We start from the raw sequence: 24569 nt of genomic DNA, 5'->3' as shown, positions 1-24569 counted from the left end.
ATCGGTATCTATACCGGAATTCGCAGCGTCCACCACAGGTTCTGACAACGAGCACTCGGTCATTTCTGACAACAGTGGGGAAACAAAGAGAAGGGAAAGATTAATAAAGGGGATTCTGAGAATAAGAGGAGGAGAAAAAACAGAAGGTGCCAAATAGTTCAAATTAATATGTCAAACAGAAGGAATTTTGGTTAAAAGTCTAAAGGAGTCGTCATTCCGGAATGGACACTGTTCCCTGCCTTTGCCCTCTGGCACCAGTGTCTAGAAACCAAAATGTAAAATATGGATGTTGTCAGGCTCTGACAGCCTAGACAGGGAGCACACACATTTGCAATACAGTGGTGTTCCTCTCCTGTGGAAAGGGGATTCCGTCTTCCTTTCCTACTGCGGGAAGCTGAGAATGAAGCTTGTCTGTCTTCTGAACAGGGCAACGGGCAGGTTTGCCCAGACTCTGGGGCACTGGCCGCACTGCTCACAAAATACACCCGGCATGACAGGTGGACTCCTGAAGGGACACGTTCTAAAACGTGTCTAGTTCTGCTAAAATAATTTTATAAGATATATTGTCTCATCTTCCTGGCGTTTCTAGGAGGAGATTAAATCACCAAGAATCTTCAAAAAGCACGTTGAGTCCTTTGAAAAACCTTAATTATGGCATTGTAACAACAAAATTATGCCAGGCATTCTGTGTGTGGTGGCACCATAAAAAAACAGAGATTATATACAGTCAACCTTTTCTGCTCAATAAAATAACTTATCTGTTGCTTTCACAATATTCCAACTTTGAGAGTCAACATGGACTTTTTCCCATTTATTCACTCTGCCTTTAACTATATAAAGAGAGACAGAGGGAAATCCTACATTTGGGGTCCTTGTGTACAGGCAGTCCCTAGGTTACAAATGAGATAGGTTCTGTAGGTTTGACAATGTTTAAGAATTTATATACACAGAAAGGTAAAAATAAATACTATGCTAAGACAAACATCTAAGTTGAATTTAATAGGTAAATGTACTTGTTCCAACTTACAAATTCAACTTAAGAACAAAGGCACAGAACCTATCCCATACATCATCACCGAGAAACTGCCTGTGTACATACACGTGTGCACAGAGATTCAAGACCACCTGGTCAAGTAATCTCCAGGAAAGAGAGAGGAAGAATACATAAACCAGTGGTCCTTGAAGTGTGGTCCCCAAACCAGCAGTATCTGGGTACTTGTTAGAAATGCACAATTTCATGCCCCACCCCAGACCTCTGAATTGGAGACTCTAGAGGTGGTCCAGACCTCTGAAGCATGCTGAAGTTTGAGACCCATCGGAGAGCAGAGACATTCCTACAGCTGAAATGCATCTTTCATGCAAGCATTCTGGGCTGGCTAGCATCCACTAAAGGGGCCCAAGACATTCCCATGTGGCATTAGAGAGTGTGTGGAGTGTGTGTAGACAGAGCAGCATCATGATAGCTCAGGGAAAGCAGCTAAACATGTCTGGCCCAGAATGCCTCCAAGGGTATACCCAATTATATTTGCATTTTCCATCTCCACTGCTTGGAGCCTCAGAGGGAAGACTTCCAATTCTGTGGTGTACTCAGAACAGAGAAATTTAGAAAGGGGACTGGTAGGATTCCTTCAGGGAACAGTGCTCCAGGAATGGGCTCAGGATTGGGACTCCCAGAAGCATAATGAACACATCTTTCTCATTACTGGAGAGCAGATACAATTGCTCATCTTTGATAACCTGCAAATGCCATTTCTCTGACCAGACAATCTAAGCTCCTCTGAAAATTCCAGGCTTCTGAGGTTTCAGGCTCAGCATATATAAGAGCCCTGAGCCCAGAGCATGGGAACAGCCAGCACTCCATGTTCTCCAGAGCTGGGCAGGGGAAGGAGAAAGAGGGGACAATGGTGGCTGCTGCCCCAGAGAACACCAGGTATTGGCCCAGAGGGTTAGAAATCAACATGGCTGCTTGGCCTAGGAGACAGTAAGTAGCTAGGGGATGAGTCTTTCACAGTTTGACCTGAACTCTATCTCCTACAGCTGAGGCACTCTACCTCCCCTTCCCTGGCGCATGGAGGCTTCCCCCCCAAAGCATTCTTAATTCACTCTTTTCTCTCAGTTCACTCTTTGCTCAGTGCCCACTGGGCTCAGGTCTGCAGTAGAAAGAGTACAGGTGTTGGAGTCTGCCATAGGCTTGAAATAGTGCTTCACCAATTTATTTCCTAGTTGTGTGACCTCATGTAAGCATCTTAACCTCTGAGTCTCAATGTCTTCACCAACAAAATGGAATTAATAAGGCCTATATCCAGGCCGTTGGGAGAATTAAACCAAGTATTGCAGGTTAAATGCGTAGCTCATGGACACCCTCAAAATACCCTGGGTTCTCCCTTCTCTTTTTGCCACCATGCCTGGATGTGTTGGCAGCAGTACTTTTATCTACAGAGGTAATTGCCTACTGGCCAATAATCATCATACTTCACTAAAGAACTGTAACCTGTTTTCATATGCTGAAGTAGGACAAAGACCCAGCGGACACAAAACAGAGGACATGGACACATGGATGGACAGACAACACACACACACACACACACACCAGCAGCACCTTTTTATTCGTGCAGTGATCTGGTTATTTAACTCAGAGGTGGAACTCTAAAATACACTGTGTGGGGGTACGCTGTGTGTGGGAAGGCTCTGACCACTTCCCCAGCTGACGGCAGAAGCCCAGGCAAGGCATGTAGGCTCTGACCCGAATGGCTTCACCAAAGTGGTCCGTGCAGGTTGTCCCTGCAGGAACCCCAACCCCTGCATATCCACTGGGAGACTAAGTTCTAATAAAAACACAGACCTCAAGTTGTTGACCCAGTCAGCGTACCCCCCCCCCTCCCACACACACACACACAGTGCTGGGTCACTGAATGGAGGCCAGTCACTGGCACGATGCAAGTGTGGTCCTGCCTGACCACACTCGCACAGACCTCACGCCGGCCTGACCAGTATGGATGGCACGATAGGGGCTGTACTGGTCCCAGGGCCCCACCCACCATACCTGGCTCCAGGGCTCCGCCCACCACTGCCCACAGGGCTCCTCATTACAGCGCATGCTCAGCGGCGGAGGGGCACCGGCTAGGAACTGGCAGTGGAAGGGCCGCAGGCTCCGGTGCTCCTGGCTGTCCATGCACTGAGTCTCCCGGACGCGGAAGCCCCCGCTGCAGTTCCTGGAGCACTGTGTGGGGAGAGAGAATGGGGGGCAGCTGAGTCCTGGTGGCAGGCCTCTGTTCCCCATGCCCAGGCGGTTTCCCAGAGCACTAGACGGTCCAGGCTTGGAGTCACGTGGAGGGAGGGTTCTAGTTGAAGGGAAGTGGCTTCCTGCACATGTCTAGAGGAGGGGTCACTCAAGCAGCCCCCAGACACGGGGCTCCCAAGTGTCAGAGACCGCAGGTCTGGAAGTGTGAGGGTTTGACGTCCGACAGGCCTGGACAGGCTGCGCAGGTCCTCACTTGATTGTCGTGAGCTCCAGGCAAGTCTCAGAAACACCCTGAGCCTCAGATGTCTTCCCTGTCAAGTGGGATGACAACTGTTAACTCATGGGCTGTTGTTAAGGTTATATATATAGGCCCTGGGGTTGGGGTCCCTGCTGTCCCAGAGTCTGTCTCAGTGGGCACCCGTTCCCTCTGATGTCTGCCCAGCCACCTCCATCTCTCCCTCAAGACCCCGCCACAAACCCGTCTCTCCGTGACTCTGAACACAAGATAGGTTATACCTGCTCAAGAGGCGCTCCTCGGTGAGGGAAAGAAATTGAATAACTGCTCAGTGGTTTGGATAACCAGACTGAGCAAACCCTGTCCTTGTCCCCGCCACATCCTTCCTCCATCACGGAGTTTTCTCAGCACGTGCCCACAGAAAGCTGTGACAAAGGCCTCCTCACTCCCCTTTCTCACGTGCCTGCCTCTGGATAGCAGCCCCGCCCTCCTGCTCTGTCTCAGGAAAGGGCAGGGTTCGCCTGCAGACTGCTAACTCCTTAAAATCATAAAAAACACGGATACGTCACAGCCACCTACAATCAGAGTTCATGTGGCTTATTCTGGAGGGCTTCTGTTTACTCTTGGCCTTGGTTGTATCTTATTTGACCATCACTCAAGCTGCTAAAACTTGGTCTCCAGTCTGCTTACAACGCTACTGCCTGCTGGACTCCTTCGGCTTGTCTTGCCTCTGTGTCTTTGTTCTCGTGACCAGTCCCAGCCTGGCCTGTCTTGTCACTGCTCACATTCAGACGGGGACCCAGGCAGCTGAGATAGAGGCAGACCCTGTGCTTCTCTGCCTTTCTCCCCCTGGTTTTCCCTGAGTTAACAGTTTGTCTTTGTGGTCCTATGTACTCAATGTTTCTCCTTCCACCCTTCGCATTACCCACCAGACACTGCTCTTTCTTTAGGCCTCAGCTTAAATGTCACCTCAGAGAAGCCTTCCCTGAATACCATATCCCAAGGAAGCTCTCCCTCTCCTTTACTAAGACCTGTCCAGTTTCTAACCCAGGGCCAGGAAACATGGAACAACTTTTATCTATTCTGTCCATCCTTTCTGTTAGACTCTCACCGCATGGAGTTGAAAGCCTATCTGCCCTGGTCACCACTGTGTCCCGAGCACTTAGCATGGTGCCAGGCACAGCAGAGATGGTCTGTGCAGACTTTCCAAGTGAATATATGAATTCAGAGGAAAGGGTGACCGGGTCAGGCTCCTGGTTACCACAGGGGTCAAGAACATCTTTTTCCCCTCTTAATCCTCTCATCAATTATTTCATTGCATTCTTGGCTGAGAAAATGCACCCCCCTCCATCCCCCAAAAGCGTGTCCATTGTTGCAAGGTATGTTTTCATGCAGCCTCCTCTCTACTTGGTTAAAAATCCTGCTCTTTCTGGCCATGGTGGAATAGTCATAATTATAGGGTTGTAGTTGGGGAAAAAAACTTCCTCATAACCTTTCAATAGAGGTAGATCCCCAAATACCACGCCCCTTCCTCGGCCACCTGGCAAGAATGCACCACGTCACCTGACTTTGATCTTTGGGCTACAACCTGGAAAGATGTGACCCATGTGTAAGGGGGCAGATTGGTGCTCTAACGCTTCCATAAACCAAGTGTGTTTTGCTTCTCAGAAAAAACCAACACTTGAGAAACAGCCTTCAAAAGAAATGAAACACTTCATCTTCCTGCCATGCTGCAAGTACACAGGGAGAAAAGTAACTGCCAACTTAAAATCAGCCACAGAAGTCATGAGGAAGCATGCTAGTAATTTCCACACAAAGCAGCCATTTGTCTGACAAAACAGACTTCTGGAAAGTAGCACATGGTTAAAGCAAGAAGTCTCTTTGTTAGGAAAAGGGAATTTTACAAGACAGAAGTATAAAATGGCGGTTTCTTTTTTTTCTTTTATTGTTTATTTTATTGATTTTAGAGAGAGGAAGGGAGAGAGAGGAAAGGAGAGAGAGGGAGAGACAGGAACATCAAGCTCTTCCTGTAAGTGCCCTGACTGGGGATCAAACCAGTAATCTCTGTGCTTTGGAACAATGCTGCAAACAACTGAGCTGTCTGACCAGGGCAAGGTTTATTTTCTTATTTTCCATTTGTTGCTGTAATCTGACATTTCTAAATTGAATTTTCTAAGAAGCATTACCCTTTTGTCAAAGAAGGAATTCCCATTCAATGAAAAATGAAGTATATTAATATGCTGACCTAAATAATAAGTTAAGACACGCACTAAAACTATGCCTTTTCTATTTCGTTTTCAAAAAGGCCTCTGATTCAGGTGGCAGGAGGGAAGCGGCAGGGTGTGATCACTACTCCTTCCCTCTGCGTGCTGAAGGCCAATAGTTATGTTCATTTTCTTATTGCCCTGCAGGAAGGTCATTTGTATTCATGTTCTCCTAACCTGTGGACCAGACTGAAGACAGGAGCCAGACCAACCAGAAGAGAAACACTAGCTACTGCCCCGTTGTGACCAGAGGCCTGCCTAATCGTTTTCCAGTTGCCACATCAGTTTAATTGATAGAATCTGCAAACCAGATTGAGTTAGAATGAAACACCCTCAGCTTACTGTGGAGCCCCTGGCAGAGATAAAGTGAAATCACAACAGTTTCTCCCTTGTTTTGTTTTTGATTTATGAAACTCATACAGTGAAACTAAAAACAGGGCCAGGAGGGCGGGAGCCTGCAGCGTCTCCCTAATACCAAGTGGCTACATCCCTGTAGACCAGTCACATTTCTCCAGTGGAATTAGGAGCATAAACTAGGTGATTAAACTATTCCAACATTCTAGAGTGGTGTAACTGTTTGGGATGACTAGATTTGTACTCTGCTTTGATTTCAAAACATGTTCTTGCTCTCTGATTTTCATGCCAAATACTAAACCAGGATACAGAAAGAATTCTTTTCTGCTCCTTACGCGAAACAGATTCCTCAGACCCTTAAGATCAGATAATGCATTCCAACAATTCTAAGTTGAACAGCACAAAATTCATCCTTCCCTCTCTTTTCCTCCCATATCAGTCCCACATCCCTTCCTCCCAGTTATTGGGCACCTGTTATATTCCAGACTCTGAACCCCAATCCAGCAGCAGGAAAAAGTGACATAAATGAGTAGAATAAAGGTTTTATGTCATAAGTTGTCCATGACCCAGTGAGGATACAAAGGAGGAAGTGGCCCACTTCACTGAAGAGGTTGTGAAAGGCTCGAATGAGGGAGCCAAGGCTTGAGCTGACTCATAGAAGATGAGTAGAGGCTCCCTCGACCTTGAGCTGGTGACATAGGGTGGGGACACTCCTGGTGGGGAGAATGGCACCTCCATGGGCACAGTGCTGTGAACCAAGGCTTGCTCAGGAACAGCGAGTGCTCAGAAAACAAGAGCAGACAGTCGGGGTGGACAATGAGGGAGGGCCGGAGCCACTGTGGAGGGCCTCCCAGTCTGGACTCAGTCCTCAGCTCGAGAGTTCTTGGGTTCATGCTTCCGATGGTCCCAAAGGCTTCTACTCAATTGCCATTCCTATTTAGGGATTCCTTATGCTGAAACTCTTAGGGGTGTCAAGAGAGGGCAACAGTTTATACAACAAATTATATCAAGAGTAAAATTAATGCAGTGGTTTTCAGTAGATGACCCACCTTCCTACTGCTCAGTTTTTGCTTTTTGGGGACAGAAGCTCCCCTAGACCACATAATTCTATGCTTTGGCTTTTGCACATTGGACTTTAATATATACATACATTGGGGACGGTATTTATTAAGACAGCAGTTCTTTCCCTACTTGATTCAGTGTTAAAAAATCACATCTAAAAAAATGTAGTACTGCCATCAACAATCTGTAAGATCCAAGAAACTTGGAGACAAGAAGTAGAATCAGCCTGACCAGGTGGTGGCGCAGTGGATAGAGCGTTGAACTGGGATGTGGAAGACCCAGGTTCAAGACCCCGAGGTCGCCAGTTTGAGCGCGGGCTCATCTGGTTTGAGCAAAGCTCACTGGCTTAGACCCAAGGTCGCTGGCTTGAGCAAGGGGTTACTCGGTCTGCTGTAGCTCCACGGTCAAGGCACATATGAGAAAGCAATCAATAAACAACTAAGGTGTCACAACAAAAAACTAATGATTGATGCTTCTCATCTCTCTCCATTCCTGTCTGTCTGTCCCTGTCTATCCCTCTCTCTGACTCTCTCTCTGAAAAAAAAAAATTATTAAAAGGGAGTAGAACCAGACAAAGATTAGCAATATATGCAAACATATTGGCTAATATACAAAACCCAGGGTCATAGGAAAGGCTGCCACTTTCTCTTATTTTCCAGCAAAGCTACAGGTAGTCAAGGACCACTAAGACAAAGCTGCATCATTGCCTAGGTGGGAAGACAGAGCACTGCAAGAAAAAAATGTAAAAGCTATTTTTAATTCATTTCAGAAATAATCAAGATCTTTTAAGAGTTAACTATGAAAAAGGCAGTGTTCATTCTCAAAAAAATAATAAAGGCGTCAAGTTGCCGGTTTAAAAAACTTTAGAAGGTGCAGGCAAAACGTCCCATCAGGAAGTGTGGGAGCTGTGGGTGACGCATGGCTTTGGTGTCAAAACAGGTTGAGGGATGTTCGAGCCAGCCTGTCACTTACAGCACTTCCTCCATCACAAGAAGCACTTTTCTCATGCAAATTTTTACACTCTGAAATTGCCACGTGTATTAAACTGATGTACATCCTTATCGTGTAGTGTTTCCTTTCTTTGTGAAAAGCTGTAAGGAAATTGAAGATGCGTTCCCAGGTGATGATTTCTTGAAACTGAGAGCATTCAGTACCAGCCGCATGATCAAGTGTTCGTGATGTAAACACTCCAAGCTCTTGTCTCCTCAGTGGGAATGATAAAGAAGGTTCTGTATCAGATGGAAATTAAATTGTTTATCTAAAGCTCTTGTGCAATGTTAAGCACGTGGTGGCACTTCTCCAAAGTTTGTGGGCACTTTGAGCACCTTGTCTGCCTAGGACTGGGGAGCAGACACCTGCTTAAGGCAGTCACTCGGTCGACAGGTCTTAACTCCACTGTCACTTGTCCATAGGCCTCTGTCCCTGGACACCAGAGGTCAGCAAATACATAAGAAGCAGTCCTATCCTTTACCTAGAGTTCAGAGTTGGCCCAGGGTTTCATGTGAACAGTCTTTTACCATTTACAAAGTTGTTTCACAATCATCCTGTCTTTTGACCTTACAGCAGCTCTGTGAGGTAAGTAGAGGCAATATTCGCCACTTCATTTCGCAGAGGTGAGCAAACTAAAGCTCCCAGGAGGTTAGGTGAATGGACTAGTGTCACATGCTGGCTAGTGACAGAGTAGGAGCACCAACCTGGACGTCTCTGATACCCAACCCACAGCTGCCCTGGGATTCAATTCTGCAGAACTACTTTTTCCAAGTATGGCTCTGGGACAAGCCTGAGGACTACGACCTTGAGCTGGTCCCAGACATATTATGCATCAAGAGGAAACAAGGCATTCTAAAAAACTACTTCTACACATTGTAAAGCTAGAGATCTGAATATGTGGTCTCATTCTGCTGTCACACACGAGAAAATGCCCACAGCAGTTGTATCGGGCTGCAGCAAGGTCACGAGTGGTGCTAGGGACACAAGCCAGTAAAGCAAGTGCAATTCAGACAGCAGCCATTGTGGGGAGCCATGGTGAGGAACCCGGAGCCCTGGGTGTGACAGCTGTGGGTTCTGTGATGCAGCTGTATACCCTGTGGTCCTAGAGAATTAAAGTGTCTCTGGAGCAGGCGTGGAGACCGGTGGGATAATGGAGAAGATCCAAGGGGAAATTAGCCTTCTTCCCTCTGAGAAAGGATCTGTAATAAGGCAAACTCATCAACTTGGCAGAATCTAAACCCTCTGGATATTTAAAGGCAAAACCAGGGGTCTGCTTTCCTACTCTAGATTTTGAGGGTTTGCCTGAGTGAGCTTAAAGGTCCTGATGGACAAGTGAAACTAAGAAGGCCCTCAAATCTTTCCCAGTGCGTGATCTGGACGGCAGACATCCTTATGACCTCAAAATGGAGTCTCTCTTCATCATTGAAACTTAAGATAAAATCTAAACCAACATCTCCAGGTCAAAACAGAAGTCATGAATGCAATATCCGTAATGATAGTCATAAAAAACACTAACGTTAGCACAATTGACTATTAGTCATTAAATAGTGTCTCTGACTTGAGGCTTATCTATTAAACTGGCAAGAGAGATATTTTCTTTACCAAAAGGACTGTGTAGCTCTGAGAATTAGATTTTAGCTGTGGTGGTGACCACAGAACTTGGCTATGTCAGAGACATCTTCTGCAGGAGCACTAGGAGTATTCCTGGGGATGACCTGCCACCCTCCCAGCCGAGGGGAGAGGGGACCCAGAGGCAGGGAGGGGCTGTGTCCGCCAAGCAGGGCTTTCCTTAGGGGACTGGCCCCAGAGAAGAGGCTCCAGGTCTCTCATCCAAGGTTTTACAGCAGCTAGAATTCCTAGGATTTTAATGGGAGTGACCTTTTCAACATGTGAGCTACTTCACGCCTCTGTCCTTTTTATGAGCCGTGTAACTTCCACGGGAAGGATTGGTCCCAGTGCTGGGAAAGTGGACCTTTAGGACTCGCTCAGAGATAGAAGATGTTTCCTGAGATTTTTCTGGATGTGGAAGAGACTTTATAGCCAGGTGTTTAAGACCTGGTTGGACGCCGAGTTTGTTATGAGTCGGCAGAGGGAGAAACCATAGCAGCATCCATCCCTGAAAAAAGGGAGGAATGCAGACAGGGCAAGGGCAAGGGTGGCTGGTGGGCGGCAGAGAACAGCCGAGTCACTTTCTAAGACCAGAGCGTCACTCTGGGAAAAGCTCAAGCAGACAGAGGACATTCCACGCTCCTGTTGGCCAGGTAAGTCTGCCAGGGGAACTGGACATGTCCTACGGACACCTTGTAGCGCTGCCTGTCGGGGACACCAGCATTCCACTAAAGGAGGGAGCTAAGGGCTGATGAGCACTCCAGCCTCCCCAAACTTCTGGTCGCTCCTTCTTTTCTCTTCTGTTCAGGCTGTCAAGAGAAATGGGCTCCCCAGAGAGAAGACAGGGGCCTATGGGGCATACCAGGGTTGGGTGTGCTTGGCAAACAGGTTTACACATGGCCCCTATCTCTGTACCTCCGCCTGCCAGGTGGCTCTCCCCACACTGCTGGCCAGCATCTCCCAGCTCAGGTGTCTGCAGCCCAGGGCTGGCTCAGCCCCATCCAGGGACAGGCCGGTGGGGCCTGGTTAGCCCCTCAAGCACCACGGCTGGCTGGTCCTAAAACCTGATGCAGCCTTTACAAGAACCATACAGACAGCACAACAAAGGGCGTGACCACAGCCCCACTGGCAAAGACAATACAATCCCAAATGGGTCGGTGCAGGAAGTACACTTTTAAAGACAGATTCTTCTTTATGGCTCAGCTTTCTTTCCATTTTGAGTCTGGCGGATTCAACGTGATACATGCTTTGTGAGCGGCCGCAGAGCCATGATTTAATGATGCATGTGATGATGTGCGATTATTAAGTTTAATGCTAAATGTGAGTCATTTAGAAATAGTGTTGCATGCTTGACAAGCAATGAAGTATGTAAAATTTAACAGTTTATCTGGTAAGAAATATGACAGGCAGATAAAAACACGTGGGTTAATAAACACTCTGAACTTTTCTGAAGGCTACTGTACACAAGAGTGGCCTACAGTGATGCCTATGGCTTACTCATCCACTATTTTATCAGAGAAATGAGGCAGAGGGGAGGAGAGAGATCCACTTTTTCTGGAAATGCTTATATAAGATCCCCCCACTTCCCTCATCCCCTCTCCCCCCACACACACACACGCACGCACGCACGCACGCACACACACACGCGCGCGCACACGCACACACACATGCACACACGCACGCACGCACACACGCACACACGCACACACACACACACACACACACACACACACACGCACGCACACCCCTGCTGAGCCTGTACGTTACCTTGCTCCAGTTCCCCACTTTCCAGCCGGCGCACGGACGAAGGTGGCATCTCTTAGCGGGGTCAGGCCTCTGCGTGGCCGCGCAGTCAGAGTCCACCCGGGTGCTGCACTCCACATGTCGCCAGTAGGCCCCCAGCCCACATGTGGTGGAACACTGTGGCAGGGGACAGAAGACAGAGGCTGAGTGCCACTTCCTCAGGCACACCGCACGACACCCTGCAGTCAGGAGTCTGCCACCGCACCTGCTCAAGAAAACCGCCCACAGAGCTTTTAAAAACTACCAGCACGGGAACCCCTGCCACAGGCAGATTAATATGAACCTCAGCTGGTCAGATCCAGGCATCAGTAATTTAAATAATTTCCCAGGTGATTCTAATAAACAACCACAGTTGAGAACCCCTGATTTATACGTGGAAGGAAACCCCAATGTAAATAGGAATTTGCTTCCCTTTAAAAATTACGCTCGCGTGAGTGCCAAACTGCTGCATTTCATACCAACACTGTTCCGGACGGACATCAGACCCGTGCGCCCGCTGCTGACCTTGTATCCACACCTCACCTCTTTCTACTCCTACAATGACATTATCTCCGCCTCTCCACTACGTGATGTAGACAGGCATTATTATAAAGAAACCAGCCTGACCATGTGGTGGCGCAGTGGATAGAGTGTCGGACTGGGGTGCCCAGGTTCGAGATCCCGAGGTCACCAGCTTGAGCGCAGGCTCATCTGGTTTTTGAGCAAAAAAGCTCACCAGCTTGGACCCAAGGTTGCTGGCTCAAGCAAGGGGTTACTCGGTGTGGTTAAGGCACATACGAGAAAGCAATCATTGAACAACTAAGGTGTCGCAATGCGCAATGAAAAACTAATGATTGATGCTTCTCATCTCTCTCCATTCCTGTCTGTCTGTCTCTGTAAAAAAAAAAAAAAGAAACCAAGGCAGGGAGAGCTGGCTTGCCCAAGGAGTAAGACTAGGATTTCCTGCCTCCCAACGTAGTTTAATATTGTTACAGCAGTGTGTCTCTCAACTGTGAGTGCCCACAGAAACCACCGGGACACTTGGCTAAATGCAGACTCTGTGTGCGGAGGTCAGGGGTAGGGCCGCAGAGCACGCATTTCCAGCTAGCTCCCACGTGAAACTGAGGCCTGGGTCCTCAGACCACACCCAGAGTTAGAGAGATGTTACAACACGTTGTTTTCACCTCTTGACCCACTGGTGGTGAATAAATCAGTCACCTTTTGTCACGTGTACAGCCCATTCCTCACAAGATGTTTTAATTTATTTATCATCTTAACTCTCTCAGGTTAGCCTGGGGTCCCCTTGAAAACTACACAAAGGACACAGACTTTCCCCATGTGAGCCTGACTCTTTCATATGGCCGCTTTTACTCGCATCCCTGTCGCTTGCCCATCTTCAGCAGGAGGGGTGATTTTTGGACCTGTAAAACACAGCTCTAGGCTTAAAAAAACAAAAACAAAAAATGGTAGAAATTCCATCTATGACTTTCTGAGTTTCTTTTGATGACTTATAAAAAAACCCAGCCTTATATTTCTCTTGCTGCATTTTCACCCTTCATATAATTTGCATGTGTTTCAATTTGTGCAAGTTCTTTTTTTTTTTTTTTTTTTTGTATTTTTCTGAAGCTGGAAACGGGGAGAAACAGTCAGACAGACTCCCGCATGCGCTCGACCGGGATCCACCTGGCACGCCCACCAGGGGCGACGCTCTGCCCACCAGGGGGCGATGCTCTGCCCCTCCGGGGCGTCACTCTGCCGTGACCAGAGGCACTCTAGCGCCTGGGGCAGAGGCCAAGGAGCCATCCCCAGCGCCCGGGCCATCTCTGCTCCAATGGAGCCTCGGCTGCGGGAGGGGAAGAGAGAGACAGAGAGGAAGGAGGGGGGGGGGGGTGGAGAAGCAAATGGGTGCTTCTCCTATGTGCCCTGGCCGGGAATCGAACCCGGGTCCCCCGCACGCCAGGCCAACGCTCTACCGCTGAGCCAACCGGCCAGGGCCCTTTGTGCAAGTTCTTGTGTTATAACATATATGTAACATAACAGAGTTCCTAGGTAGATACATTTATTATCGAATAATAGAAAGGAAAGAGTAGAAAATAGCCTAGATCATTATATTTTTCCCATTAGCTCATGGAGGTAATCTCCCCTCCTCCTTAAAGTTGTTTAGGATTTGGCCCTGGCCCGTTGGCTCAGTGGTAGAGCATCAGCCTGGTGGGTGAATGTCCCAGGTTCCATTCCTAGTCAGGGCACACAGGAGAGGTGAGCATCTGCTTCTCCACTCCACCCCTCCCCTTTCATCTCCTCTTCTTTCTCTCTCACTCTTTTCCCTTCCGCAGCCATGGTCTAATTCAGGGGTCTCCAAACTTTTTACACAGGGGGCCAGTTCACTGTCTCTCAGACCATTGGAGGGCTGCCAAATACAGTGGTCCTCTCACTGACCACCAATGAAAGAGGTGCCCCTTCCAGAAGTGCAGTGGGGGCTGGATAAGTGGCCTCAGGGGGCCGCATTGCGGCCCGCGGGCCGTAGTTTGGTTCCAGTGAGTTGGCCCCTAGCACTGAGAATGGCTCCATGGCCTCCATCTCTGGTGCTAAAAATAGCTCGGTTGCCAAGAAACACAGCAATGCCCCAGATGGGCAGAGCATCGCCCCATAGAGGGTTTGCGGTTGGATTCCTGTATGGGCGCATGCGGCAGTCTCTCTGCCTCTCCTCCTCTCACTCAATACAAAAAAAAAGGTTTTTACAATTTGGTTTGTATCTCTCATAAGTCTCCAGAACTTTCTCCTTGCTATACTATGTGTATATAATAGAGGCCATGACAGTTGAACTGTACTGACCACTGTCATAGGTTGACTGCATTGGTGGCCCCCAGTGTTCACACCCATGCTCTTTGCAATGGGACTTTGCAGCTCCTCTGGCTGGACAGTGAAATATATTTCCCTAGCTCTTGAATCAGGACTGTTCTCGCAACTTTGGCGAATAAAATTGCAGTGGATGATGTTGTGCCAGTTCTCAAGAAGTTCTGCTTCTTTCAATCCTCTCTTCAGGACCCTGTCTTTGCCATGAGAATGGACCCAGACCAGCCGGCTGCAGGATGAGAACTCATGTGAAACAGAGCGGGTGACCCGGCCAAGGCCATCCCAGAGCGGCCCGCCTTCGGCCAACTCTTCAGCAGCTGCATGGCGAGCCAAGCTGACGTCAGCTAAGCTCAGCGCAGATCAGCAGAACCTCCCAGCTGGCCCACAGACTCAGGAACAAAAATAAATGTTCACTGAGGTGTGGTGAGTGGTTGTTATTTCACATTATTGTGGCAATAGAAAATTGAGACAACAATATAACAGGTATCTTTCCTACATTTTCTATAACCTTCTGAGACATGCGGTACAATTAAAGTTCTGTAGTTGGCTAACTGTGTGATCACTTGTGATTTCCCAATTTCCTAGCCTGTAAAACTGGTAAAAACACTTGGACCTGCTTCTCTGGGTTGTAGTGAGGACGAAAGAGATGATTCATGCACATGGCCAGTGCTCTACAAATGTTACCTAATAAACACAACACCCCTGCAATGTCCCACTTTCCAGATAGCTGGGGCCCAGAGAGTTTAGAAGGCAAGTTTAAGGTCACAAAGACAGTATGCTGTTATAGTACAACATGGAGAAAAACATACATTTGCCCAAATCCAGGAAATGAGGCAGGAAGACCAAATTCCCAGGCTAGTGATGACTATGTTAAATCGCAAGTGATGTATCTATAGTCCTTAGCGCCATATTATGTTGCAAATAAATGCATGTTGTCTCTGGGAATCTGCATCTAGTCCTGCTAGATTCAGATGTGCTGAGCAGATATTTGTTTCCTTCCTTTTAGACAGTTACTATTTAAGCAGCAAACAACAGTTCAATGGTAAAACTGACAGGGGGAAATCCATGGAATGCAGAAAGAGTAACTGGGATTCCATAGACTGTCATTTATATTAGTTTCAAATTGGGAGTGGGGGTCAGAGAAGAAAAGAAGACTGTGAGGAGGTTGAGGAACAATTTCATGCTGTCCTGGAAACAGCTAGTGACCCCATGGGACCCGATTTATTGGGTAAGGATTAGGTTGCAGGGTGTACAGAACTAGAACTGACAAGGAGGGCTGCATCATGTGAAAAGCCAAAGTGAATGGCTGTGGAAAATTATACTCTCACTTCCATCTACAGGACTGCAGAGCCTCTATTTAACTGACTGGCCCAAGGGAGCTGAATGAATGAAGAGGTAACTCAGTGGGAGATGTTTTTCTGTCAAAATAAGAGCCACACCCCTGCATATGGGGTAACACCTGTTTCCTATTTTGTTACTAAACATCAGAGCAAACACTGAGTGCTCCCCACATGCCCGACACTCCTCTGAGGACCTTACACAGAGTGATTCCCTTTGCCTCTTCCCAGACGTATGAGTCGGGCAGTGCCATCATCCTCGTTTCACAGAGGAGGAAAATAGGGTGCAGTGGGGGCACACAGTGAATGAGTGAGCCAGGATCCAAACCCAGTGAGTCTGGTTACAAGCTCTAAGTCTAGTTACAGTGCCAACTTGGTTTTCATGTCCATTTTTAAAGTTTTTAAATCACAGGGAGTTAGAGGAATGTGCTCTAAGGAACTTTAGAGATTACTTCTGATCTTCAGGATCAGGCAAAGCTTTTACGGAGGTTGATACTGAAGAGCAGGTCGGACTTACATGGGCAGAAAAGGGAGGAAAGAACATTCCTGGCAGAGGAAAGGGCATACATTAAAGACTTTGCACTGGGAGGGGCAGAAGGTTTTGGAGAAACTGAGTGTAGATTTTCTTAAAGCGGAAGGTGGATGAAGAAAAGGAGGCATTTGGTGTAAAAGCTGTATTATGCTGTGAAGTCCATCCAGATGTTAGAGTGGATTTCATCTGATGGGATATGTAATGAAGAGACAGTAAAGATTTGTGAGCAGGAGTTTTGAAATGACTAGAAAATTCTATTTGGAAGACTGATTTGGGCCCTGGCCGGTTGGCTCAGCGGTAGAGCATCAGCCCAGTGTGTGGATGTCCCAGATTTGATTCTCAGTCCAGGCACATAGAAGCACCCATCTGCTTCTCCACCCTTCCCCCTCCCCCCATTCACTTCCCGCAGCCATGGCTTGATTGGTTTGTGCAAGTTGGCCCCAAGTGCTGAGGATGGCTCCATGGCCTCTGCCTCAGGTCCTAAGAAGAGCTTGGTTGCTGAGTAATGGAGCAACAGCCCCAGATGGGCAGAGCATCGCCCCCTAGTGGGTTTGCGGGGTGGATCCCAGTCAGGGTGCATGCAGGAGTCTCTCTGCCTTCCCTTCTCTCACTAAGATTAAAAAAAAAAGGAAGACTGATTTGACAGTCTGGCATCACTGTGACGATGTGTGGAAAGCCCTGGAGAAGGGAGAGAGCGAGATGCACAGACCAGCAAGGAGGTGTCCAGCAGAAGTGCTAAATGAGAGGAGCAACCCAGGGTTCTTCATTCTCGACTACTGGGGTGTGAGTGGCATTTTGGTCCTGACAACTTTTCCTTATAAGGGACCTCTCCGAATGTTGCAGGACTCCTGCCATCTTTGGCTCTCAGACAAGAAATACCGGTAGCAGCCCCTTGTTCTCATCATTGCAACAAAAGCATCCCCACTCTTTTTCAAATGCCTCCTACCATTAGGCTGGAAGACACTGGGCCCTAAACAAACAGGAAATAAAAAGGAGATGACAGAATGATGAGGTGACTGGTTTGAAAACTGTTAGGGTTCTTCTAGTAGCACAGGGGCAGATTGATATCAATGGTGAGGCTGGGATTCTAAGACTTTGTGATTGAGAGGAGAGTGATGACATTATAAAGAGGGGTGACTCTAAAACAAAAGCTTCAGAAATAAGCAGAATAAAAAATTGGGGATAATGGGAAACTTAAAACCCAGAGTCTTCATTCTGAGTCCTGATCCTCTCTGACAATTCTGTGCTAACATTTGGTTTTATAAGCTGCACAAGGGGCCGAGGCACCAAGCCCAGTCATGAAAGAAACTCCTGCCAAGTGTGGAACTCTGTTCTATCCTTGTGGCTTTGAAAAACTCTGCAGTCTGGGCCAATGCCCTTTTTCCAGCCAAACTCCCTGGAATTAATAGCTTTCAGTTGGCTCCATCATGGCTGCCAAATTCTTGGTGACCTACGATGTATTCAATAAGACAGTTTATTTTTGTCAAAGTCTAATGATGACATTTGAGATAGAATTAATTCTGTGCATTTTGATTAGACTATAATCAACATGTATCACTTAACCTCTGGACTTAAATAGTCATCAGGTTTGATGTGTACTTTTATTTTGGTTTAGTTTATTTGGAAATAGTAATTTCTCATAGAACCAATGAACATTTAGCAATTAAGTATTACATATTAACTATCTTCCAGACAAAAGCATTAGAACACATTTAAATTGACTAATTCCACAACTTCTTTGAGTTTTGGGGACTGGATGGAAAGATAAAATGGTGAGGACAGAAACTAACTTCTGAACCATCCTAATGCTACTTTTTAATAAAATGTTTGTATTAACTTGCAAACTGAGAAGGACTTTATTCTGAGGACTGTGATAGCTTTCTGAGTGTCTGCCCTGTGGACTGGTTTGTCATGTCCCCCATCTCAGTACAGATGCTGTTCCCAGAGTCACCAGGGACCTGCTAATTGTTAAATCCACTAGGTCTATGGTCAGTTCTTACAATCCATGGCACCATTTCTCTTGGTTTAAGTTTTATTTTTTAGAGAGAGAGAGAGAGAAGAAGGGAAAAAAATGAGAAGCATTACGTGTAGTTTTGGCACTTTAGTTATTCATTGGCTGCTTCTCATACGTGCCTTGACAGGGGAGAGGGGAGCTCCAGCTGAGACAATGCCCTTTTGCTCAACTGAGTGTCCTTGGGATTCAAGCCAGCAAACCATGGGTCATGTTGATGATCCCAAGCTCAAGCCAGCGACTCCCATGCTCAAGCTGGTGAGCCTGCGCTCAAGCCAGCAACCACGGGGTTTTGAACCTGGGACCCCCACATCCCAGGTCAAGGCTCTACTCACTGTGCCACCACTGGTCAGGCTGTTGGCTTGAATCTTAAATAAGACTATTTCTCACCAGTCTTCCACAGGGGACCTCTTTTCTAGCCTTCTCCTTAAAATGCTGCTGTTTTCTGGAGGCCCATCCCTGGCCCACTCCTCTTTTCTGCAGGTTAATGGGTGACCTCCTTCACTCTCAAGGTTCTAACTTCTACCTGCTGGTCTTGGCTACCAAACCTTATCTCCAGTTTTCACCTTTCTCAAGAACCTCAGACCCACCCACAAACATCTGCTGGTAATCATCTGGATACCCCAGAAGTGTTACCAATTTAACTCCATCTATAACTAAAACCATCATTCCTCCTTTCTTCGTTTCTATTAAGATTCACTCCTTGTATATAATGTGCAGTATCTCAATTTATAGGAGCACCACCAATAGACACCCAAGGTTCCAATAGTCATGAGACTCCTCTCCCCGTCTCCTTTCATACCCCACATCAATTATTCACAAAGTCCTACTGATGTTAAGTTTTAAAGGTATTTTGAATTTATCTTCCCCTCCTCATCCTAAGCATTCTTGTCATAGTTCTCATTGCCTCTTCTCAACCACTGTAGTAACCTCCCAACAAGTCAAATTCCTCATCCTCTCTGATTCCAGAATGAGCTTCCTAAAACACACAGTGGGCCATGTCACTCAGTGGCATACCCTGCTAGATACTCACTACAAACTTTTGTTTCTTCTTCCTGGGTGCACAATTAGATTCCATTTCTCAGCTGCCTTGCACTTGGTTTGGTCATGTGACTGAGTTCTATGGTTCTAGTAGCAGTTAATTCATGCCCCTTTCAGGCCTGGCCCATAAACCCCCTACATAATAACCTTTATGCTCTTTTGCTATTCTGAGACCAGGATGGTGACCCCAGGGCAAATTTGATGACAGGAGGATGGCAGAGTCATTGTCAGCCTGGATTCCCAAATGACTGCCGGGATCAGAGCATCATTATCGTCACCATTGCAGACATGGAATTACCTTGTATTATTATATGAGCGGAGAAATCAACTTCTGCTTTAATGAACCATAACTTGTATGTTCTGTTTGTTACAACAGCCTAGTCTTATGTGTGTGTGTGTGTAATTTCTAATTATGTATACATACCGTACATATCACACTTTGATCATTCTGACATCAACCCTGTATCTATGCCTGTTACCACCTACTCTATCATATTCTGTTTGACCAGGATGTGTTCTTCTCAAGGCCCACAGTGTTTTTAATTGCAGGTGCTTTCAGACTACATCTCTTTAACTAATCAATACTGCAAAATAACTAGTAGCTTCAGTTTCCATAATGTGTTCCCTTTGAGTCTGCAGAGGCCACACACTGTCCAGACGGCTTGGACAGATGAAAGACAACAAGCCTCTGTATCTGTGTGTTTGTGATGCCCCATGTTTTTGGAAGGAAAGATACATATTCAAGTCCTACCTTTCAAGGACATCCCTCTGATCAATTTTATTTCTAAGTTGAACGCACTTGGTCACAGTATGGGGACCATTTGGCCCTGTGAGCTCAAAATAACCATGGAGCCCTAAGAGTTATTTCAAAATACTTTCTTGTGAACTTTGTGATTTTCTCATTTGTCTACCCAGCGTCACCTCTTAACTGACATTGCTTTTATGTCAGATAGCCAAAGAAAACAGAACAGAAGGCAGAGAGAGTGGTGGTGTTTTCTGATGTGGGGAGCAATGGTTCAGAGGCCATGCAGTCTGTGTGCTTGGGTCAGGTCCCTTCTCCCCGACTCACGCACGTGTGTGACCCTGGCCAGACGGACACTCAACCTCGTTCAGCTTCAGCTTCCTCAGCTCTAAAATGCGGGGAATTATCACCAGTCTCCTTGGGCTGTGGTGAGTATTTAATGAGAGAATTCATGTTAATTAGCATACAATCATGCTATTAAAGCATGGTACCCGTTTTATAAACGCTCTCTGTTAAGAATGCAGTAGAACTTTTCTAATGGAAAGAAATGTGACTAAAATGTCAAGAATTATAAGACCTATTCCTCTCATTCTTTCAAGAAATTGGATTACGCTAAGCATGAAAATCGTTTTTCCCCCTGAACATGTATTTTTTACTTGCAAATGGAGAGAGTAAGATGCTGGTCCACTGACAAATGATATAATAACTTACTTCAGAAATCAAACATGAATAAATGTGAGAAGAGAGTTCAAATGTAAACAAAAAGTTTTGAAAGTTTGACTGTACCTATTTATTGCCAATACAGTCGGTTCTATGACCAAAGGTGATGATTAATTCATACAGAAATTTTTAAACAGCTAAATTGTCAATTGTTGCTAAAATTCACTAGAGATAGCAGGTAAGAGTGGAGTTAGAAGTTTCAGCATCCAAATGACAAGTGTGTCCTTAGACAATTTACTGAATCCTTGAAAAATCTTAGTTTCTCTACTTATAAATTGGCGTAAACCAGACCCTACCTGCTTCTCAGGGCCGTTAAAAGGAGAAAATAAGAGCTTACATATGAAAGTGGTTTGGAAATTAACATGCCTTATAAATTAAATGTTGGGTGTTGTTGTATTAGCTACTATTACTTCACTTCCCTTTAGCTACAAACATGAGCCATGAAGTGTCACAAAAAATGCTAAATGATTTGAATGTGTGATTATTTTGCCACAAAGTCCTCTTTTGAGTTGTCAAATTATCTTTAACAAGTACACATACTGTGTATTTGAAATTCATATGGGTGAGAAATGACTTTGACGCTTCAAAGGACTGAATTAGTTCTGGAAATGGAAAAACAAATGCCTAGCCAAATTCCTGAAGACTGAACGTAGGGGCTAACATTTTTTCATCATGTATTTTCTTCTCCCTCTATTTTCTAATTCTTTTAATAAGTCAAAATGTTTTTTCTTTCTTTTCTTTTTTTTTTTTTTTTTTTTTTTTTTGTATACAAGCAAACACACCCAAAAGAAAAGAAATCATTGATACACGAAGATACAGAATTCTTTTAAAGGACGTGGTGTTGGATTTCCATTCTAATTGTTATTATTTGACAGGTTTAAACTAGGGTCTCACACATTAGCTTTCGGAATGAAACGAGCCCTTTCAGTCGACCTTCGTCATAGGATCCTCACGGTTTATGACTGGAGGAGACATGGGAGATGACCCACAGTAGCTCATTGTTCTGCAGATAAAAAGCAGACTCAGTGGAAGGGCTGGCTTCCCTACTACCACACAGCTGGCTGACCCAGACCTCCTGCCTTGGTTCAAGGTTCTTTTCATTTTCAGTATAACTCACTAGGTTTGTTCTCTTGTATTGAGATTTATTTTCTTTCTTTCCATTTTTGGAGTTAGGGAGGTATGGAAGGAGGTGAGGGCATACACCTGACTGCTTTATGTTTATTCCACATTAGACTATATTTCATACAAGCCCACTTTGAAAGTTGCACAAGAATGCAACTCCCCTAACTATTTTCCAGAGTGAAACAGGCATGGGCTAAGAGATGGACCTCTTACCTCACTCCAGTTCCCAACGACCCAGTATGCAGGGCTGTGGTCCCTCGAGAGCTGCTTGTAACTGGAGGCATTTAGCAAAAACCCCTCAGCCATCAGACTTGTTGCATCTTCCTCTGACAGTACGGGTCCAGAACTCTGTGTCAGATTCGCCTTGCTTGGACGTTCCGGGAGGTTGTGGTTTACCGACCATTCTGCAGGTGCTGGCAGGCGGACTCGCCCCAGAGGGAGTGAATCGTGAGCTGGCTCTTCAGCGACCACCCCCTCAGCTCTGGGTGTACCGTTTCTGAGAGTAGCAGGCTCTTGGCTGGATAGCAGTCCTTCTGTCACTGTGCTAACAGGTGGCCACAAGGACGTTCCCCAAAGATAAGGTGTTGGCAGAGGTCCAGGTGGCATTTCTGTACGTCTCTCTCCCAAAGCATCGTTTCCAGGTGCTCTGGTCTGGGTCCATATCACAGAGTCGTTCTCCTTTCTGTCTGTAGGTTGGTCACTGTCTTCCCCGGAGCCACTGTGGATCTCCATCTCTGGCTCTTTGCTCAAGGTACTGTAAAAGGGAGTCACCTGCCACGTCACAGGGATGCCAGAAGATGCCAAATCAGAACCACTCACTGTTGTGGCTAAAACTTCTCCTCCTGAGGCAAAACCGGGGATGGAACTGGAAACATTCTCTTCATTTGGCTGGATGCTCATAGACCAGGCAGTGGGAACGGGCTGGGAAGTCATTCCAGTGGAACTGGCAGCCTGAGTACCCAGTTCTGTCTGGGTTGAGCTATTCTGCCCCTGTTTCCCGTCCAGGTCCCCTTCTTTGGAGGCTGTGGCGGGACCAGGGCTGTTGCTTGCCAGGGGACTCGTGCTCACAGACTCAGTGCTCACAGGCACTGTGGGTGTGGTCAGCATTCTGGGATGGGGTGTCGTTGGAGGAATGGGCTTTAAGGGGTCGTGCTCAGATGTCGGTAGCTTTTTCCCATTGAAAATTGTGCCTTTGTTGGGTTTGAGGACTCTCCGGCTTGACGGGCATTGCTGGAGGCCACACAGAGCTCTGCTGTTGGGTTTCCTTGTCACGTCACAGGGCTCGTCATGGTTCTTGGCACACGTGACACTTCGAGTCCGCACTCCGCCCCCACAGGAAACAGAACACTGGGAAAGAGACACAGCGGTTAGTCTAAGTGGGAAGGAGGCACTGGTTCTCATGCTCAGTTTTACAGCAAATCAGACGGGCCCAATGGCAACTGATTCGTGCAGCTAAAATTTTTACATTTTTATCTTTTGTTTCTGTACTCCATTAGTTTCCTATGGAAATATATGTCTTCTGGAGACCAGCTGAGGCTCAGGATCAATCATCTACCCTCCATAAATGGAAAACACAGACCATGACAGTATAAATGAAGTCTCCCAGGGCTAAGAGTGTTGGATAGTAGATTCATGAAGAGTACGAAGATTTAAATAAGTCACCTAATCTTTTAAGAAGATCATAATATCTTTCCTAGGTTTTTGATGCTATCGAATTAATGTAAAATATGTATACGGCCCCTAAAATCTATTCAGTTCCCATTATAAGTCACATAGTCTCACCCAGGCACCAGAAGCACCCTTTCCACTTGCCTGTGTCAGGTAGAGTCATAATAAAAGTCATAATACATACTCACATATGTATGTAGATCCAGGACCTTGGAGACACCCTTTGCAGAGTGTTAGGTGAACCCTGCAGCACAGTTCTGATCTATACGCGGGGACCAGGGCAGGGGCCCTGTTTTAGTGTTCCCTCCATGTTCCCTAGACATGCTAAAGCCCAGGCAGCTAGACTGCCTTTGGGGGAATCCTAACAGGACTGTCCTCGATCAGGATTCGTGGTGCAGAATACTTATTCCATCAGTCTGAGCAGCTGCGAACCACACATAGTTTCTACATAAACGACATATTCTAGATGTTTTGAAAAAGCCATATTTTTACCAAACTGATCCATTTTTAGCTTTCCTTTCCAAGAATGTTTTAAGTTATCCACCAAATACTTGGCACGTGGACACGAACGGTCTGCGAGTCTTCCCTGGCTGTGTCACATTTGTCTTTGTCCGTTGGATCTCTGACCCCAGTGCAGGTTTCTTGAGAATGGTGACTATATAATGCTCGGCAGAGTTCAAAGGCTTCCCAGCCACCGCTCTGCCTGACACTCCTGAGTACACATTCTCCAACACACCCACCATTCCTCCCCATCTGCTTTTTTAGCCAGTAGATGCAGAATCTTTCAAGTAAGCAGTGGATGCCATTCCTTAGTCCTGGGCTATCCTGTGCCCCATGGGACTGTGTTAACTCTCTACCAAGTATACTGGGCCTAAAAACGAACTTGGTTTTCTCATAGTCAATTTCTCATAGTCATTTCACCAGAACAAGCAGAGCTGTCTCATGGTCAGCCCACCCTTTCAGTTCATCCTCCAACCGCGTTTATCTCAGTAGGAGCTGTCAAGCCA

General features: G+C 46.5%; 1 protein-coding gene across 1 annotated transcript in view; it reads right to left on the bottom strand.

Annotated features, from left to right (window-relative positions):
* The window catches only part of ADAMTS12 (ADAM metallopeptidase with thrombospondin type 1 motif 12), a 232126-nt gene that overhangs the window by 16275 nt on the left and 191282 nt on the right, over window positions 1-24569 (bottom strand). The window contains exons 19-21 of the mRNA XM_066373705.1: window positions 22108-23241; window positions 11522-11674; window positions 3044-3220 (exon numbers count right to left, since the gene is read on the bottom strand). Of these exons, the coding sequence (XP_066229802.1) occupies window positions 3044-3220; window positions 11522-11674; window positions 22108-23241 (1464 nt within the window). The remainder of the gene's footprint in view (window positions 1-3043; window positions 3221-11521; window positions 11675-22107; window positions 23242-24569) is intronic.

The sequence above is a fragment of the Saccopteryx leptura genome, chromosome 1, assembly GCF_036850995.1.
Source record: "Saccopteryx leptura isolate mSacLep1 chromosome 1, mSacLep1_pri_phased_curated, whole genome shotgun sequence".
Taxonomy (NCBI): Eukaryota; Metazoa; Chordata; class Mammalia; order Chiroptera; family Emballonuridae; genus Saccopteryx; species Saccopteryx leptura.
Note: the sequence above shows the minus strand (reverse complement) of the source record. Positions and strands in the feature narration are given on the sequence as shown.